We start from the raw sequence: 19,281 nt of genomic DNA on the forward strand, positions 1-19,281 counted from the left end.
GGATCGGGCAGAATTCTTGATACGCTTAGAATATTTCTTCTTCCGGTCCTCGGCATTTCGCAACCACCGCCCCTCTCCTCGGTCCCCCGCCCATTCTGTGGACTTTCATCATTGTCTTCCCCCCCCTTGATGTTCTCCTTCTCCGTTCTAGGTCGCCATCTTGGACCATGCGTCAAGATGGCGCCCCCTGGTCCCAGAGGCAGAGCCCAGGCCCACCAGCGAGGCTGCGCGCGCACGTGCTCGGGGGCGGGAGGGTGGGGCGGTGACGCTAACGTCGCCCCGCCCCCGGCAGTCGCTCCGCCCCTGGCCTCACTACGCCTTCCTCCCACTGGGCGAACCCGGAAGTGGAGGAGGAGGCGCGGCGGCGGTGGCAAAGCGGGCAGGAGCTGGCGGAGTCGTACCCTGGAGCTTGTCTGGGGTTGGGGGCGGGGGGCGGGGCTGAACGGCCTGGGCAGCCTGGCCTGGACGGGGCGGGGGAGGCCATGGCCTCGGCAGAGTTGCAGGGGAAGTACCAGAAGCTGGCTCAGGAGTACTCGAAGGTACCCATCGTGGGCGGGGATTAGGGGGTCCCCGGCCGTGCGGCCCCGCGGCCCCGTATTGCCTTGACTTGTCGGGACGGTGGGGGACCGCGGAGGGGGTAGGCGAGCGCACCCCTCCCTCTCCTCCGCCTTCTCTGTCCACCATTACCGTGCCTCCACCTGCAGCTCCCAGGAGATGGGGCCGGGCGGTATCTGGGTCCGTGTGCGTTTCTGCGGGAAGGAGCTGTAGTTTGATTCTTCCTTCTCACTGAACTAGCGGGCGTGGGACTGGGATGTCAGAGATCCTGGCTTCTGCCTCTGGTGCTGGCCGGGAGGGGAAGGGAAAGGTGAGGACCACTCCTCTGCTGCTTCCTCAATTTTCCCAATCCAGTGATGGGGAAGATAACGCTTTCTACCTTCTCACAGGGATGTTATGAGGATAAATAGATTTCTCTGCCCCCATTCAATTCGGGAAGGTAAACATGCGTGTAAATGCCTCACCAGGCATGGATGGTTATGAATATATTCAGTGATTTAGCAAGATGTTGTCTGGAAATGATTTTGAAAGCTTGAGTGCTAGGGCTGTGTCCTTCTGTTTCTCTTTTCCCTCAGTCACCTGGCGTGGGGCAGAGCACCCAGCAGGTGCTGAATACATGCTGAATTAAGCAAAATAGGGACCTGCCCCTTTGTCGAATTTATGGCATCAGTCTTTAAATGATGGAACCCTTTCCTTGGGAAAGGGTGGTGTGGCTTTTGGGGAGGGTGTTTCTGCCTTAAGAATATTCTAATGAAGTTATAAAAGCAGACTCTTACATCTTTGGAAGTCAGTTCAACAGTCATTGAGCTTCATTTCCAGTGATCTTGGCACTCATGGAGACAATGGGAAGACAGCCCCCTATTTACAATTTGGAGAAACTGAGACACATTTTTTCCCTATGATTTCAATTAACAAACATTCACCAAGGTTAAATGAAATATTGTTTGAAAAATAAACCCCATGTCTAAACATACACACTAATCTTTTCGCCAAAAATGGGAGCCTTTTGAAATACTACACTCATTCCAACGGTGCTATCGTTGGCAAAACTTCTTGCATTTCCACTTGAAATTGTCTTTCGAGCCTGGGGCACAGTGCCAGTGATGACAGTTTTCATCCTTTTTGAAGGAATGTTTTCTTGTTTGAAAGGGCCAGGAATTGTTTGGAACAAACCATACAATGAAGTGGGATGGGTGGAGGATTGCAGTAGTGTGCGATGTTGGTTCTACTCTGTTAGAGTGAAAATGTTTCATGGGTATAAAGTAAGGGGACTGATTTTCTTCCTCAGAGAGGAAACAAGCTCACAAGGCAATGCCAAATGGCAAAAGAGAGTTCCAGAAATGTTCTGAGCAGTGACTGCATTGCTGAAATAATTCTATAACCTCCCAAAGTAATAAAAACTTTGAAAGATAGTATTCTTTTGGATATGTAAGCTCTTTTGTCCCACACTTATTATGTGGTCCCTGTAAACAGTCCTCCAGAGTTGGTTGAATGAGGCAGAGTTCCAGCTTACGGAGACCCTGTTAATAGAATGTTCAAACATTGTACGTAATTATGATACAAGAGGAAAAGTGTTAGTTCATTGGGAACACAGAAGAGATGGAGGGTGAGCGTAGAAGTTACTCAAATTGGGCAGTAGGGAAGAGGGAGGGAAGGATGGTAGTATTCCAGGCAAAGAGAACAGGCTATGTTTGCTGACATGAAAACACGTTAAGTAAGATACATGGCAGAGTGGTAAAATATGGTTGGATAGGTAAATTGGACTTGGTCATGAAGGGTTGTGGATGTCAAATAAGACATTTAAACTTTATCTTTTGAGTAATGGAGAGATAGCAAAGGTTTTTAAACAGGAGTGACATTACTTGTAGGAAGAAAACTGGTAACTATTTGGAGGATGGATTGAAATAGGGAAAGATTGGTGAAAAGAAGACAAGATTGTAGTTTGAATAGTTTTGGGGAGAGTAATAGTGACCGTTGAAATGGAAAGGGGGCCTAGATTTAGGAGGTATAGTTAAAAAATACTTTTTAGCTTACCTTTTTTCTGGGTGCCTGCTTTCTTCCTGGCACTAAACTTGTGGTGGATATAAGGAATGTGTGAGGGACTACTCATTCTTGTGTCTCATTCATTCTGCGGGGCAGGATGAGTGACGGAAGGCTGAGAGTTGATCCTGAATCTCTGAGATGACCACCATTGACAAAGGAGGGCGGGCAGGAAGGGGAACCAATTTCAAGTGAAGGGAGGATTAATGGTTAAATGCAATCATAGAATTTTTGAATTGTAAAGTATGTTAAAGTTATCTGATTCACAGTAGAGGTGATGTTGGGGTAGTTACTGAAAATTTCTGACGGAGATGGACTGGCTAAAAGGACAAAGGCCAGAGCTTTTAAGAGTAATTCCCATAAAGATGATAGTTGGATTTCAAGAGTTAATCAGAGAAGAACACGTTAGGTAGACTCGGGGGAACACCTGTGGGAAGGATGTGACAAGAGGAGGAAGAGATGCTAAAGAGACTGGAACAGGTCTGCCAGATTTGAGGTTATTTTCCCCTGTTGGGCCAGACCATTTTTCATTTTTTTAATTGCAATGTGCTAGAAATTTCAGAACACGAGAGCACAGAGATTGGTCAAAAGGTTTCATGTGCTTTTTATTTCCTGTCAATTCTAGTGCCAAGCAATTTCTAGATAAGATCTATGCTACCTCCAGCCCTGTGCCTATGGAAGAGGGATTCTACCTTTTTTCTACCTTTGGGGCAGAAATTGTAGGCTGATATGGAAATCCAATTACATCTTTTCTTTTTCCTTATTTAGGATACAAAGGAAAAAAAGATTTCCTCCTAATCTGGAGAGGGAGGCTTACATATCAAGAGAGATGCAAGCATGATCCCTAAATCAAGGACATTTGTAGAATCTTATTTAATGCAGACCTCAGCCTGTGTTCCAGGAAGGAGCCCATATCTTGCTTAAGAACCAGTCATAATCATCTTTCCTCTTGAGAAGGAAAAATCAATAGTCTGAGGAGGTCCCATTAAAGAGACTGAGAGTTTAGCTTAATGATGAATCCTGGAGGCCAAAGCAGATGAGAAAGTCTGAGGCACACAGGTTGCTAAAACATGAAGTGTTACGGAAAGATCAGTAAAAGTGGAGATTAGGATCCTAGTGTTTGGGGAAATTAGGAGATTGTTGGAGGCTTTTAAAATTTCAGGTTTAATAGAGTGTGGGAAAGGAGAAGGTAAATAGAAGCTGGTTTTCAGAGAGGTTTGTGAAGTTAGTAGGTAATCGATGGAGGCTACCTCTTTGCTATCTGAGGGAAAGCTGATCAAGGCCTCCGTTACTACACTGTAGATGAAGAATCAAAGACCGTTTCTTACTTGGTGTTTCTGCCCCAGTCTGTTCTGCTTCTTTGGTTCTGGTATCTCATCATGGAGAAGGGGGGCTATGTGCACTCAGTGCAGGCTCATTTGATTTCAGCCAGCTTTCTTTGCTGCACTCTTGCCTGGTACCCTGTTATGTATGTAAGCGAGTTTCAAGTTCTGTTTTTCCAATGTTTGTGTTACTCTCGGTCAGTGGTTCTCAAAGTGTGGCCCCTAGATCAGCATCATTGGCACCTGGGGACAGGTTAGAAATACGAATTCTTGGGTCCATCCTGGACTTACTGAATCTGAAATTGGTGGTCAGACCCAGGGGTCGGGGTTATAACAAAGCTCCCCAGTGATTCGGATGCACACCGGGGTTTGGGAACTGTTCCTCGAGGATGGTTTCAGTATAGTAGCTTTCGCTCAAAGATCATCTTTTTAGTGCTCTTTTCAAGGCAATGAAAAACAGTGGGAAAACCAAACATCCATTATTTCTCTACCGGTTTACTTTGCAGTTGATTCCTCTTATAGTCATGAAGGATGTTTGCCTTTGGGAACTTTTTAGACTTATGCTCTTAGTGTAGAGCTACTCACATCGGGGAAGGGTAGGTTGTGATTCCGTGTGTTTGCTTTCCAGATAGCGAGGCCTGGAAACCTAAGCTGCCACCTTCTGAATGAGAGACAGACTCAGGAGCTGGACTGGATTAAAATCGAGTATCAGCTTTTTTTCACCCTGATGTGTAGGGTTGACTTCTAAAGTTGGATTGGAAAAGAGCTTTGTGTTCAGTGCTATCCAGTGGAACTTTCCATGAGAATGAAAATGTGCTGTATCTGTGCTGTCCAGTGGGGTGACCACCAGCACGGGGGGCTGTGGAGTACCTGAGATGTGCTAGCACCATTGAACAGCTCAGTTTTAAATAATTTAAATTGAAACAGGCACATGTGGCTGTTGAACAGTGCGAGCTTAGCCCTAGATCAGTGCATCACTAGCGTGAATGTCTGTGATTCACCTGAAGACCTTGTTCAACTGCAGATTCTGGTTCTGTAGGTCTGGGTGGGGCCTCACGTTCCGCTCCCAGGTGATGCTGTTGCAGCCGTCCACAGACCACACTTTGAGTGGCAAGGGATGTCCTCCTCTTCCTCTTTAATTCACCTGACTTACCCACCTAGTCACTGAAGGGGCAGCTAGACCGCAAGGGTTGGGGTTGGGGGTTTTGTCCTCATGAGTTTCCCTGCATGGGAGCAGGAGGAGGAGAAAGGGTTCCGTTTGAAGGCAGGTCTGAGAAGGTTTTTCTCCTGCCTCAGTGACAAGATAACCTCAGCCACTAGTACATAGACTACCTAGCCTGCAGGTACTTTATTCCCCTCCAGGGGGAGGAACAAGTAGTAAGGTAGAGAGAAAGACTAAGTGGTATTCTCAGCACTTTGGAATACTTAAAATGTTAGATCTGGAAGGAGTTTGAGGGATCATCCAGGCCAGAGATAACTGATGCTGGGGTCTGCGGGTGACTTTAGTATTCTGAACCTGCAAATCAGGGCTGTGGTGAGGCTTAGGGACGGGCCTCGAGTTGTCTGTTGCACACATTACTTTGTAATGAAGAAAAGCTATCTGTTTAAAGATTTGTTTCATAGGGTCGTAAAACATACATAAATGTCAAAATGTCCATTGCATGAAAATAGCTATGTAAGAGTAGCTCTTACACGGAACATTGCTGAGGACTAGATGAGAAAATGCTTACAGATGATTCATCTGTTTCCCCACAAACTCTTGGCAATAGTTTGTGATTGAAAGTAGTAAATCCCTAATCTTGGACTAATTATCCTACCACAGATTGTCACAGTGGCGTGAGAGACATGATAGTTGGCTCACACCACTCTCTGTCCCTGAAGAAACAGCGTTGTGATGAGCCTCACGGAGGCTGGGCTCTTCTAGAAGTAACGTTACCTAGAATAGGTCAGGGCACTGGTCGTTGGAGAGTTGGGCTCAGGGCTTTGGAGGACGCGGGGTGTCCAGTAGGGCCATGAGGTTCAAATCGTTTGGAGAAGGGCCTCAGGGCCTGTAAAATAATGACAGTGTCTGGTGGTTGTATAGTGCATTACCTTTGAGCACTTTGTGTGCAGTATTTAATGTGATTATCTAAACATTTATTGAGCACCTTCTTTACCCGTAGCACTGATCTTTCATTACAGGGAGGAGATACAAAGAATTACACTGTAGTCTTAGTTGGCAGATGGGAGATGAGTAGAGAAATCATAAATCATACATAAATTAGTAAGTGTAAAATTTACTACTTTAAAAAGTAAAATTAAAACAACAGTTTAATAAGAGATGTCTTGTTACTGTACTAGTAAGTTACCTAGGTAGCACATTATCCAAGAGTATGTTGATATTGCTTAAAAAGTAACATTTGGCATGATTGTAGTCAACATTGAAGCGGTATTTCTTTCTTATGAACTTCTAAAGCAGAGGTCCTCAAACTTTTTCTGTTAAGAGCCTAATAGTAAATATTTTAGGTTTGGGACCATGTGGTTTTTATTGTAACGACTCATCTCTGTCATTGTAGCTCAAAAGCAACCATTGATAATACGTAAATAACGAGTGAGTGTGCGCCAGTAAAACTTCAACATAGGCTGCAGGGCAGTTTGACCCATGGGTTGGCTTAGTTTACCAATCCCAGTTTGAGAGAATGTAATGTCTCTACTTTTTAAGTGAAAATATTAAGATTGCTAGTTATCTTTTATCTTCCCTTCTAAATTGTAAGCTCCTTGAAAACAGAGACCACTTCTTTTACCTCTTTCTCTCCCCCATATCATTTAGCACAATGCCTTACACAAGACAAACTAATAAATATACTTGTTCTTCTATCCTATTCTAGTAATAAGAGCTCTGTTTCCATTTGTGGAGCACTTTATGGTTTAGAAAGTGCTTTGACATAGGTTTCTTGTCTGGTTTTCACAAAAACCTCAGAAGGAGGAAGGTAGGCTAGGCGTACTTACCCATTTTATAGACTATATAACTGAGGCTCAGAGGGTGAAGTGAATTTCCCAAGTTTATATTGTCCAGTAAATGGTAGAGCAAGATTTGGGTCTTCTTGCTGTTGTGGTAGTGAACCGTGATCTTTAACCTTCTAAAAATAGAAACTCATCTTTTGAATCCGTCTTTTGCTCAAACTGAATATCCTGCTTTATTCCTGCCAAAAGCAATATTCCTGCTTTTCTTATTAAAAATCTGAGCTAAATTTTCTCTTGAGTTTCAAATACTTAGTTTAAGGTTTAGTACAAATATTCCTATTCTTTTGGCACAGAAAAGTGTCATTTCTGTTCTTGGGAGACAGATCTGAGCTATGCAGAATTAGCATTAGATTTTTTTTGTAAGTGCATCAATAAAAGTGTTGCATTTATTTTTCAGAGAAGAACCTGGTCTTTCATGGTCTCTACTAAACCCTCAGATTATTAATCTGTAAATGTTTTGCTTCAGTGTATTTATACTTCTTTCTGTACTCTGTGTTATCCTTGTTGAGAACTTTTCCTCTTAGTATTACAGAAGTGGATTGCTACTGAAGTTTTATCTTTCAAAACCCTGCCAGTGGTGGTTATATAGATGTATACATAAACAAAAATTCATCAAACTATAATTTTTGATTTGTGTATTTTACGTAAAATAAAGTAATATCTCAATTAAAAACTTAACTATGAAAAAAATAGCCCAAGTCCTGTTTCTTCCAAGGCTTCCCCCCACCCCACCCCAGCCCACTGCTTTTCTCATTTATATGTAGCTTTATAAAACAGTAGCCAATATTGTCTAATGGCATTAGGGCTGTGAAGTCAAAGCTGCTGGGGTCTGCATCTCGGCATTGCCACTTAAGTTCTCTATCTCCGTTTGCTTGTCCGTAAAATGACACAGTATAGTACCTACTTCATAGGGTTGTGAGGATTAATGAGGTAATGCATGTAAAGCCCTTAGAACAGTACCTGGTATGTAGTGAGCATTCGGATGTTAGCTGCTATTATTATTAATGTCTAAATTGAGCCTGCTTCTCAGTTGCTTTTGTACGCAGCCTCTGCTGATGCCTGATAACAAGTCTTCCGTTCCTGATGACGTTTGCACGACTAACATTAGGCACATTGTCCTGCTGGTGTGTTGATACCCTACACTTTGATTTTCTTGGTATCTCTTTGAATTCTTATTCCGTAACTGGTCCAATTGTATGTATTTTACAGATAAATGATGTGCCAGAGTTTCAAGGAAAATAGTTTTTGTTTAGAGAAGTGACTTGGTTCCATAGAAAAAACTACGTAGTGAGAGACCTGGATTTTAGTCTCGGTTTTGCTGCGGATTAGTTTTCTGTCATTGGCAGCTCAGCCACTATGTCTTCATCTGTAAGATGGCAGAATGATGGTACCTACTGTCCTCTGGGCTGATATTTTTGTTTTCATGTACAAATAAATGTGAGACGATAGTTACTCAGAGTAGTGATTCCTGTAAAGTAATGGTAAGTGATTTCTGGCTATAAGTGCTTGTTTTGTTTCAAACATTAATTATTGCTTGCTCTGTTTTAGCTTCGGGCGCAGAATCAGGTCCTGAAGAAAGGTGTTGTGGATGAACAAGCGAATTCTGCTGCTTTAAAGGTATGCAACAGGAAGTTTGTACTGTGAGGGTTGAGTGACTGAGTGGTGATGCTCATAGCTGGGGATTTGGCTGGTTTTCTGGGTTAAAGTCTCAACTCTGACACTGATTTACTAGGGATAGGGATGAGTAACATGTTTTCTGTGTTTAACCTTCCTACTTGCTTCAGTATGAATCTGATGTTCTTTGATTTCCTTAGCTAAAAATTACAAAAATGTATTATTTGACTTTATCGAATGCATTTCTCTTATACCTCAAGGCCTTTATTTAGCTCAGTTCATCTGGATTAATGGGGCTTCTTACCTGTCTTGATCACTAGACAGCACTGTGAGGGGGGCGATATCATATTCATGTTTATAGCCCCATCGTTCAGCAGATGGTTGTCCGTAATAGATGGATTTGAAAGTGTGAATAATTTAGTCCATTAAACTTGCTTTTGGGTTAGGCTGTTTAATAGTAATAACCTGTGTTAATCAGGACACTTTGAGTGATACATTGTACCATCAGCACCTTTGTTAACTGAGGAGAGAAATATGTAGGAATTTGTTTCTACCTCATTCTAGTAGGCAATGAATACTGCTTAGTGATATTTTTAATTGGATAAATTAATTCTAGAATATGCATTCCTTCTTGGCCCAGTTTCAGTTAAACACACTGCCACCTTCAGTCCTTTGCTCTTTCCCTTACTCCTCTTTAGACCAAAGGGTTAGGATTCCTTTTACCCTTATTTCTTTTTGAAGGATCCCCCAACCAGTGACATATCCTAGGCAGTGCCACTCAGGTAACCAAGACCCAGAAGTACGAGGTCTGACAATTACATTTGCAAACTCATCCTAGAAAAAGTGCTACGTACTTCGTTGCTGAATATCACTGTGGTCACCTTCGAAGGACTCCCCTTGAGGAAATATGTACCGACGCCAGCACCTAGTCCACCCTTCAAAGAAATTTTGGAACTCTTTTTCTGGAATGGCCATCAGAGCTGTCATTGTATTACCCTTGATGTCCTGAATGTCATCAAAATGTCTTCCTTTCAATATTTCCTTTATCTTTGGGTAAAGAAAGAAGTCACTGGGGGCCAGATCAGGTTGGGTAGGGAGGGTGTTCCGATACAGTTATTTGTTTGCTGGCTAAAAACTTCCTTACAGACAGTGCTGTGTGAGCTGGTGCATTGTCGTGATGCAAGAGCCATGAATTGTTGGCAAATAATTCAGGTTGTTTTTGTCTTTTTCACATAGCCTTTTCAACACTTCCAAATAGTAAACTTGGTTAACTGTTTGTCCAGTTGGTACAAATTCATAATGAATAATCCCTCTGATATCAAAAAAGGTTAGCAACATTGTTTTGACTCTTGATTTGGACTGACAGAACTTTTTTGGTTGTGGAGAATTGGCTGACTTCCATTGTGCACTGTGACGCTTTGTTTTAGGGTCGTTTTGCTACACCCATGTTTCATCACCAGTGGTAACGTGGCCTAAAACTTCGTTTTGCCTCTCCAAAAGGTCTTGGCAAACTTCAACTCTCCTTTGCTTTTGTTCATCAGTGAGCTCCTTCAAGACCATTTTTACACACACCTTTCTTATGCCAAGATTTGCAGTTAAGATATTCCTAACTGTTTCTCTATTGATGTTTACTTGGTCTGCTATGCTTCTCACAGTCAGCCGACGATTTTGATGCACAATTCAACGAATTTTTATAATATCTTTGTCAGTTCTGCTTGTTACTGGCCGCCCTGACCTCTCTTCATCAGTGACACGTTCTCTCCTCTCAGAAAAATGTTTAATCCATTTGTACACTGCTGTTTTCTTCATGGCATTATCCCCATAAACTTGGACTAACATGTCCCTGATTTCACTTCCACTCTTGCCAAGTTTAACAAGAAATTTAATGTTTGTTCCTTGCTCCAATTCAAGCTCAGACATTCTCGCGACGGCACACAAAAACATGCAACAGCAATAATGAACGCCATTCAGCAAGACACCGCCAAACGTTGACGCGAACACAGCTGTGAGACACTGATACACCAAGGTTATGAAACCTTACTGAGCTGTTTGTACAGTAAGCGCACAGTGGCAAGTTCGTGAACTTAATTGTCAGATCTCGTATGTCCTTGTACTTAGCTAGTGCTGGACCCTACACTAGAGAAACCTGTCTCTTGAGAGTGCTCCCTCCTCAGGTGCTGTTCCACAGACAGGGCTGAGATGGTTCAGGACACCTTACCTATACTTCTAGAGCTCTCTGTGCCCAAGCCAAGATAATTAAAAATAAGCTTTATAGTCAGGATTTGTTAGTAATTATTCTGCCTAAATTTTTCAAGGAATGGTTGTTATCTCTCTTAATGATATTTAAAAACCATTCCTGGATAAAGTATTTCCTAGCTTGTCTTCGTAGCCCACTTGGGGCTGTTTCACACCCTCTTGGGGCTAGTTATGTTTGATGAACTGTGATAGTGGTGATAGTGACAGCAGGTTCTGTTTATTGAGCAGTCACTGTGTGTCAGGCCTCCTGCTAAGCACCTTCTATCCATGAGCTCAGTCTTCACAACAATCCTCTCAGGGCAGATATCATCATCCCCAGTGCAGAAACTAGGACTTACAGAGAGATTGGGACAGGTGTCTTCTGAAAGTAATGCTTGCTTAATGGAGTTGGAGCATTTGTCGACTCATGATTAACTAATCATAAGGATGTAAAGGAATTGCTTTTTGTTTTACTGGTCGTTGGCAGTTGTCATTCAAATCACAGTAAGAACGACAATTTGCTGGTTTGCTCAATAGGAATGTTAGGATGCCTTCTGTTATAGTTGCTTTTGGTTATATTGGGTTTGCCTCTTCAGGGAGTTGTTGGATACAGTAAGCATCCATTGATTTGAATTTCTTTAATTTGAAATACATGATAATTTGGACATGGGGTGGGCCTAAGTTGACCCCTGAACTTTAGGTAAAAATCAAGGGCTTACTAAACAAACAATAGAAAAGAAAAATGTTTTCTACTCAATGGAAACATGTTATTCCATCCTTCTAGCCCTATTCTCGACATGCAAATAATGTCAGTAGATCGCACACACCAGCCTATGGTTTTTAGGTTGCTGCTGCAATAGACTTAAATCACCTGTTCATTAAAACTTGACCTCTTCTTAGCTTTAAAGTGGTTTTTCAGTGGGCATAATAAAAGTATGGTTCTTTAAATATACAGTAGTATGTGACCATTTGTGTTTGGTTACCAGTGAACACAAAGTTGTCAGAACATCGTTAGTAAAACATAGTTAGAATGATATTTTTAAAAAAATACAGAGACAGTAAATATTTCCCTAGGCTCCTGTTTTCTTACTCCATTATGGTATAAACAGTACAGAATGGTCAGCAGAAGACATGTTGTTTAGATTTTAGATTTTGTTTCTATTTTCACTTAATTTTAAAGTGAATTGATGTAGAAAAGCCACTGAAAATATTCTTGTGTTAGGATAACAGTGATTTTTAATCTTTGACAAATCAGAATAGTTTAAAGCTAAATTAAGTATACTGTTAAGACTTCATTTGGACTGACTTAAATTCAGGGAGGATTTATAGGAAAAAATGAATACAAATTTATTTCTTCCCATTCTTGCATAGTCGTCATCATTGACTATGAGGTTCTCTTTAAAAACACAAGTTTATGAAATTGTAGCCTCAGGCTTTGTGTCTCCTCACTGCCAGACACATATATAACAACACTATATAACAACATGTAGTTGTGGCTATTTAAGTTGATGACTATCTGTTACTTCAGTATGTATTTACCTTTTTAGGTTTCAATTTACTTGGTTTGGTCAAAAACTGATTTTGTCTCAAAGCAGAGCTAAAAACATAGGAACTGGAATGATAAGCATGCAACTTGAGTTCCTTAAAGCAATAAGCTTTGATTATATTTTGGTGAAACAAAATAATTTTTTTCCCATTATTTTTAAACCTTCAGGCTAAATTATAAAGAATGGTCTGTTTTCACTTTGATGTAGGAACAACTGAAAATGAAGGATCAGTCATTGAGAAAACTACAGCAGGAAATGGACAGTCTGACATTTCGCAATCTGCAGCTTGCCAAGAGGGTAGAACTGCTTCAAGATGAACTGGCTCTAAGTGAACCCCGAGGCAAGAAAAACAAGGTAGGGCAAAGGAAAGACAGTGTGGGTAGGTACAGACATCTGTAGGCCGTCCTGGTTGTAGCAGAGGGTTCCCACCTCCAAATTCTGCAGTGTTTCATTATTACGTCTGGATATTGGGTCAAGAAAGCAGATATTTACTGTGAATATGTACCAAGTAGTAGAGGCATTTTCCTATGAATGTGAGTTTAAAATAAATTATTAGGAGCAAACATGCACATATTTGATTTAGTGGCTTAGAAAATTTAAAGGGCTATCTCATACTGATCACAGTTATGGCTTTTAGTTATATCAATTATTGATGTCTTTTAGTTATACCAAGTTGCCGTTAACTCAAGGTAGGGCAAGTAAAATGGGAAACACTGTAACAGTGTAACTGCTCCTACCTTAGGCTTGTAAGTTTGCTGTAGATCTTTTTTCTTAGTGTTTATTCTTATGAGCCCAATTTGGTATTCTTGTCCAAAGATATAAAAATAAACTTTTCCCCTTATGGTTTATATAGTGAGATAAGATTCTTAGAGCTCTAACATGGATGATCTGGTACTTTTGAATATTCTGTTATTAAGAAGTTGCATTTTTTTTGACAGTACGGGCTAGTGGTTGAATCTTTAAGTTGAGTGTGGATGTAGAACAGCACCCTCCCCACCTCAATGTGTAGACTTGAGGCAGTAATAATAGAGTGGAGAAGGGAAGAAGACCCACAGTAACTGTAGCAGCACTCTATGGAGGAAGAGCGCAGGTGTTGGAGGAAAGCCCGGGCTTGAATTCTTTGCCATTTATAGTTCTATGACTTCAGGCAAGTTTTTTAACCTTGCAACCTCAGTTTCTCCATCAACAAAATGGGGATCATACTCTCATTTTTGTTGTGATCACAGGATCATGTAAAAGTGCCTGGCACTGGATTTGCCTTATGATGGCCAATTGACATAATTATATGTTAGGACCTTTCTGTATGCATTTCCTCTACATGGAAGAATTCTCTAGGGTAGTAATTTTCAAATGGGAACCAAGAGGGCAGAACATGTATATATTAGAATCACTTGGAAAACTGTGTCAAAATACACATGCTCTGGAAATTCTTAAAAGACCCTTGGGGAAGGAATAGCTATCTGTACTTCAGACAGGCTCCCAGGATTAGTGAGGTTTTCTTCCCAGGGCTGTTTTAGCAGAGGTTTGGGTGTAACACTTCTGAATTCATGTTAATTAAAGCTTTCAAATTTGGAAGCACCAAGGACCCAGGTAGTGTTATTCAGCCGTGCTCCTTGTACACCAAACAGGATGGATATTTAATTTTTTTTTTTTTTAATATAGCTAGTCTATTTTCAAAAGACTTTCCAATCACTGGTACACATTGGATCAGTAAGTGACTTCATTTGAAGTGAGGAGTGAGGACACAAGAAAGGCAGAGAAGGGTGGTGACTGATGTCTGAACACAGTTTCATTGTTAGGCTGTTCCTCGAATAATCTCAGTTCTTGTATTCCATGAAACAAATGTTCATTATTAGCTCTTTTAAATAGTGCTATTCTTCTATGTAGAAAAGTTAATATTGGTAAAAAAGCAAAAGGAAGGTATTTTTCATAATTTTTGAGCCTTTTTCTTCTGTTTATAACAGCTTTATTTTATGTTATTTTTTAAATTAGAGATTTATGTGAACTTTTGTATAAACTTATCTTTGTGAATGTTAAGTAATTTATTACATTATCTTAGAGGAGTTTAATAACTCAGACTCGTGGAATTGCTAAAACTCATTCCTCAGACCAAAAGAATATTTATATTGCTAGATTTTTGGGTCTGCTCTGTCTTCCTACAGAACTACTCCTGAATTCATCTGCAAAAAGTAGCTAGCCTTATCTATTTTTTTTCTCTCTGTCTTTTTTAAGCTTTCCTGCCCATTGCAATATTTGCAGTTCCAACTTGTGTCACATAGGAAAAGTTAAATGATGGACTGTATACCTTTTGCAGTCCATTTTGAGAATGGTGAACACATAGAAGAGACAAGCTGCTAAGGGGATAGAGAATCTGTGTACCTTAGGCTGTTTCTGTAAAGGATGAAAGTTATGTGGACATAACTTATTCTTTCCATCAGAAAAGTGGAGACTCTTCTTCTCAGTTGAGTCAAGAGCAGAAGAGCGTTTTTGATGAAGATCTGCAAAAGAAGATAGAAGAGAACGAGCGGTTGCATATACAAGTGAGAAGACCTTTCTGTTTCTCCATTTGAATTAAAAAATGGGTCGTATGATCTGGAAAAACCAATGGAATATAGACTGTTTTGTGTATGTATGGGTGTTTTGATGTCTCCTATGGTTGCTAGGTATATATGTTACTATCATTCACTTCTTAAATCTCATTCATATCTTAATATGGACATGTGCTTTGAAGTACACATTTCTTTAGAGGACAGCAGTAACTTTATAACTTAACAATACAGAAATATACTGTTCATTTTATTTAGGAAATGACTGGATGGATCATTTAGATAGGGGCTTATCAATAAGTAGTGTTTGCTTTTTAATTTATTACTGTTTAGTTGGTTTTTATGTGTTTGCCTATTAGTCTATAAGGTCTTTTAGGGTACAGACCATGTCGATTTTATATACCCAGCCCCAGAACAGGGTCTCACTCATGGCAGGTCCTCAAATATTTATGGCATGCTGAATAATCAGTGTTTGCCTTCAAACGTTCAGCATATTGTAAGAGTCATAGTGTACTGTATCCAGCTATGCCTCCTGAATTTTTTGTGAAATGGTGAGCATAGTGAAACAGTGGAAAATAAATATGCATTACTTCTTAATCTTTGAACATGTTAAAAAAATGAATGTCTGACCTCAGTGCATTTTGTGTGAAGTGTTCATAATTCTTAATTTGTATTATATTCTCATTAAGGAAAAGAGTTTTACCTGTTTTAGGAATAACATCTATTCAAATTTTGATTATTTAATTATGGAAGTTAGCCAAGTAGAAAAGTTATACCCTAGTGAGTTGAATTATCTGTGTGCCAGAAGTTGTTTGAAATAGAAATTCAGGAGACTGGAGGAGGCAGGTGTAGCCTTTGGAGTAGATCTCCCATGTTCCAATCTCATTTTTACTATATTTTGCCTGTGAGACATTTGACAAGTTATGTAGCCCCTTTAAGCTCCGGGCTCCCCATCCGTACAGGAGGGCTAACAATAGCACTGTGTCTGACATACTTTGAGGATGCGATGAGGTCCTGCCTTTGCAGGTTTTACATAGTGAGCCAGTGGAACCATATGGAAGTTGCTCAGTGAATAATCCTGGCTGTTGTTTTTCTCTTCATTTGTATATATTAGGATGTTGTGAGAAGAGAAAATGATCTTTTCTTTACAGTTTTTTGAAGCCGATGAGCAGCACAAGCATGTGGAAGCAGAGCTGAGGAGTCGGCTGGCCACTCTGGAGACGGAGGCGGCCCAGCACCAAGCTGTGGTCGACGGCCTGACCCGGAAGTACATGGAAACCATCGAGAAACTGCAGAACGACAAGGCCAAACTAGAAGTAAGCCCCACTGTTGGTGAGAGCACATTAAGAAGTAGTCAAGGCTTTTGTAAATCGTTTGCACTTTACAGAACACAAAAGTTAGTCATTTCAAGGTGAGACTGTTGGCTGCACTGTCTCCTAAGTGTACTCTCCTCTACAGCCTGAGCCATCTGCTTTTCTTTCTCTTCTAAAATTCAGGTAAAATCTCAGACTCTAGAAAAGGAGGCCAAGGAATGTCGGCTTCGAACAGAAGACTGGTATGTGGAAACATGAATTCCAAGGGGCCCTGAAGTAAGAATCACAAGACCTGAGTTTTGGTTTAGCACCTCCTGTGTCTTAATTTTCTCACATTTGAAATGAGATAGGAGTAGGTGTCTCCAGGGTCCTTTTCAGTTCTGTAATCTCGGGGGCCTTACGTATTCTTGGTAGAGTGGCTCATGCGTTAGTCCTCAGCCTGCAGATGTTTTGGACTGTGGCAGATAACGTTCCTGTACTAAGGATTAGATACTTTCTGTTTCAGTCTATGCTAAAAAGAGAGCCTTCTGATAGTCCCAGGCAGGAAAACTGACTAATAATCACTGTGCTAACTTTTTAATGATCCATTTTGAATAAAATAGAGGAGATGTGATCTAATTTGGAGATATCTAAATCTGAAAATATTACATATTGATGGGTGGTTAAAGCATATATACTCCAACATTTATTTGATAAATGACAATATTTTAGGTTTTAATAGAATCAGTTAAGTAAGTTTCTTCAATTTAGTTGCTTTGGTAGAATTACATGGGTGGTTTAGATGTATACCTCATAATAATCAAAATCAGAAAAGTGATCAGATTTTGAGCTAAAGGAAAAGAAATGATATAATACTTCAAAAAGAACTTTACCATATCTTTGAACAAACATTTATGTTATAAAGAGAAGATTTATGATTTTGAAGTGACTCTAAGATTACTTTGTGCTTGGGGAAATAAACTCAAAATTGTACAAGATACCGAGACTGTGATAAATTCTTCCAAACTTCAGCATTATTGAACAGAAGTCCCAGGGGCTTTAAAATCAAGGCTTAGTATTTTTCTTATCTTCATCTTTTAATAACTGTCTACTACCAAGAGTATCCCAGATGTCAGGCACAGTTCTCTCAAAGCCTAATACTAGCTGTTGAGGTAACAAGCAAATGAAGATCCACTGTCTGATTGGTGATAATGTGGTTTTGTTATTTTTTTCTTTCAGTCAATTACAGTTAAAGAATCTTCATGAAGATTTGTCAGGTAGATTAGAGGAATCCTTATCAATCATCAATGAAAAAGTACCTTTTAATGATACAAGTAGGTATTATGTACAGCTTTTCATTATTTGCAACTTTGAACCTCTCTGTGGTAGCCAACTAATTAAAATAATCTCTAAGCTATTTGGCAAAAAAAACTTCATTGGCTCAGCAGAAGGTTGCTTTCTTTTGTTCTTTTGATCAGCTTTGGCCCTCATATTTCATAGGGAGATTTTTAATTTTTTTGTTCCTTTTCTTTCTTTTTTTCTTTTTCTTTCTCTTTTTTATTTTCCATAGGGAATTTTAAATTTTCATACAACTACTCTATACTCCAAAGCCAGCCTTCTTGTATAAAGCCCAAATCCACATTTTTAAATTGTGTGTATTTAGCATATCCCAAGGTGAAAACCAACCTACACACAAAATACCCGAAAATTTGTACAAGGGACGCTGTTTTTCATGGTGCAAGGGAGTAGGGATGGGTGGTAGACCTCAGCCTGGTATCTGCTGCCCCTTGGACAATCCCCAGTGATAGTGAGGGAGCTGACTCAGTTAAGTCCTGCTTCCTGTTCCTTCAGGGGATGGGCTGGTAATTTACACAGCCAAGAGCAACAAAAAGAACTTAAAAAAAAATCAACGTACATGTATAATAATGACAGTTTTGTAAGCTTTAGATAAGAATGAAATTAGAACCTTGAAAACAAAGAAAATGTTTAATTGTTTAATTTTGAAACTTACATTCAAGTAAGTACACATTTCCTTTTTTATAATCACATGATTGAAATTAATTTATTTTTTTTTTTAACTTCCCCTAAATTTCTCTTAGGGAAGTCCTAAAAAAAAAGAGTAAAGAAAAGACACCAAAGAAAAACAGCAGTTTGATCTAACACTAAAATCAGCATATGTCATTATTTTATCAAAAACCTAAATTCCTCTGAAAAGAACACCTGTTTCTACTTTCTACATTAATGTTAATAACAGTAGCGAACTTTATCCACAAGACGTGAAACCTTGGCATTTCATTTACTGTTTAATTTTTATAGCAATTAGTCATTAGGTTCTAACAGTTTCCTTCTGAATCTTATTTGGGTTTATCCTTTTCCAGTACTAGTTGTTACCCTGTTTTACTTTAGATCCTTATGTCATTGTTTTAGTTCCAGTATATTTAGAGACCATTTGCTGAGTGCCCAGATGGGTAGGGAGCATAAGGGATGTAAAAAATTATTGTATAAAAATCTGTACCATCAAGGGATTTATAGTCTAGTAGGGGAGACATAATATATAAAAATACCTAAAATATGAGCTAAACTGTTCTATAGAGAACCTCTTGGGTTATCTGAGGAAGGACAGTATGGCAGGGGGAGCTGTTTGGGAAAGACTTTTGGAATAAGTGTGCTTTGAGCTGGGCCTGGATACACGCGTAGATTTTGTTGGGCGGAGATGAGGGAGCATAAGCCAAGGAATTGCGTGGAGTGTGGTACGTGGGACGAAAGGTGCTGTTGTGGCCTGTTGAGCAGTAATTAGTAAACTATGACAGGAGGCTAAAGTGGGTGGGAAGTGGAGGGCAACGACTGGTAAGTTCTAAAAGGGTGGGTGGGGCTGGACCCAGATTTCTGGGTAAAGGACCTGGGACTTAATTCACAAGCAGTGGGGATTGTTGGAGAAACTTTTTTTTCTTCCCCCTTCTCTCCCCCCCGCCCCCCAAATTCGGTTCAAGCCGTTGTCTCTCAGTCTAGTTGTGTAGGACACAGCTCCCTGGCCCATGCTGGTATTATGAGCCTTGTGCTCCTGGCAGCATATGGTAGCCCACAGCAGCACAACAGCCTGTGGCAGCACACAGTAGCCCACGCTGGC

At 40.3% G+C, this 19,281-nt stretch overlaps 1 protein-coding gene across 2 annotated transcripts in view; it reads left to right on the forward strand.

Moving 5' to 3' along the window:
• The first annotated feature begins 351 nt into the window (after positions 1–351).
• Positions 352–19,281, forward strand: part of PPP1R21 (protein phosphatase 1 regulatory subunit 21) — a 55,245-nt gene continuing 36,315 nt past the window's right edge. Inside the window, exons 1-7 of one of the 2 annotated variants that reach the window (XM_019719154.2) lie at positions 352–539; positions 8,469–8,537; positions 12,524–12,670; positions 14,755–14,856; positions 16,014–16,178; positions 16,359–16,417; positions 17,394–17,488. In XM_019719154.2, coding sequence (XP_019574713.2) covers positions 483–539; positions 8,469–8,537; positions 12,524–12,670; positions 14,755–14,856; positions 16,014–16,178; positions 16,359–16,417; positions 17,394–17,488 — 694 coding nt within the window. In that variant the 5' untranslated portion in view covers positions 352–482. Of the gene's footprint in view, positions 540–796; positions 866–8,468; positions 8,538–12,523; positions 12,671–14,754; positions 14,857–16,013; positions 16,179–16,358; positions 16,418–17,393; positions 17,489–19,281 lie in introns of those variants that run through there. The other variant, XM_074331951.1, reaches the window with a different exon arrangement.

Source organism: Rhinolophus sinicus, linkage group LG05 (genome assembly GCF_036562045.2).
Source record: "Rhinolophus sinicus isolate RSC01 linkage group LG05, ASM3656204v1, whole genome shotgun sequence".
Classification (NCBI taxonomy): domain Eukaryota; kingdom Metazoa; phylum Chordata; class Mammalia; order Chiroptera; family Rhinolophidae; genus Rhinolophus; species Rhinolophus sinicus.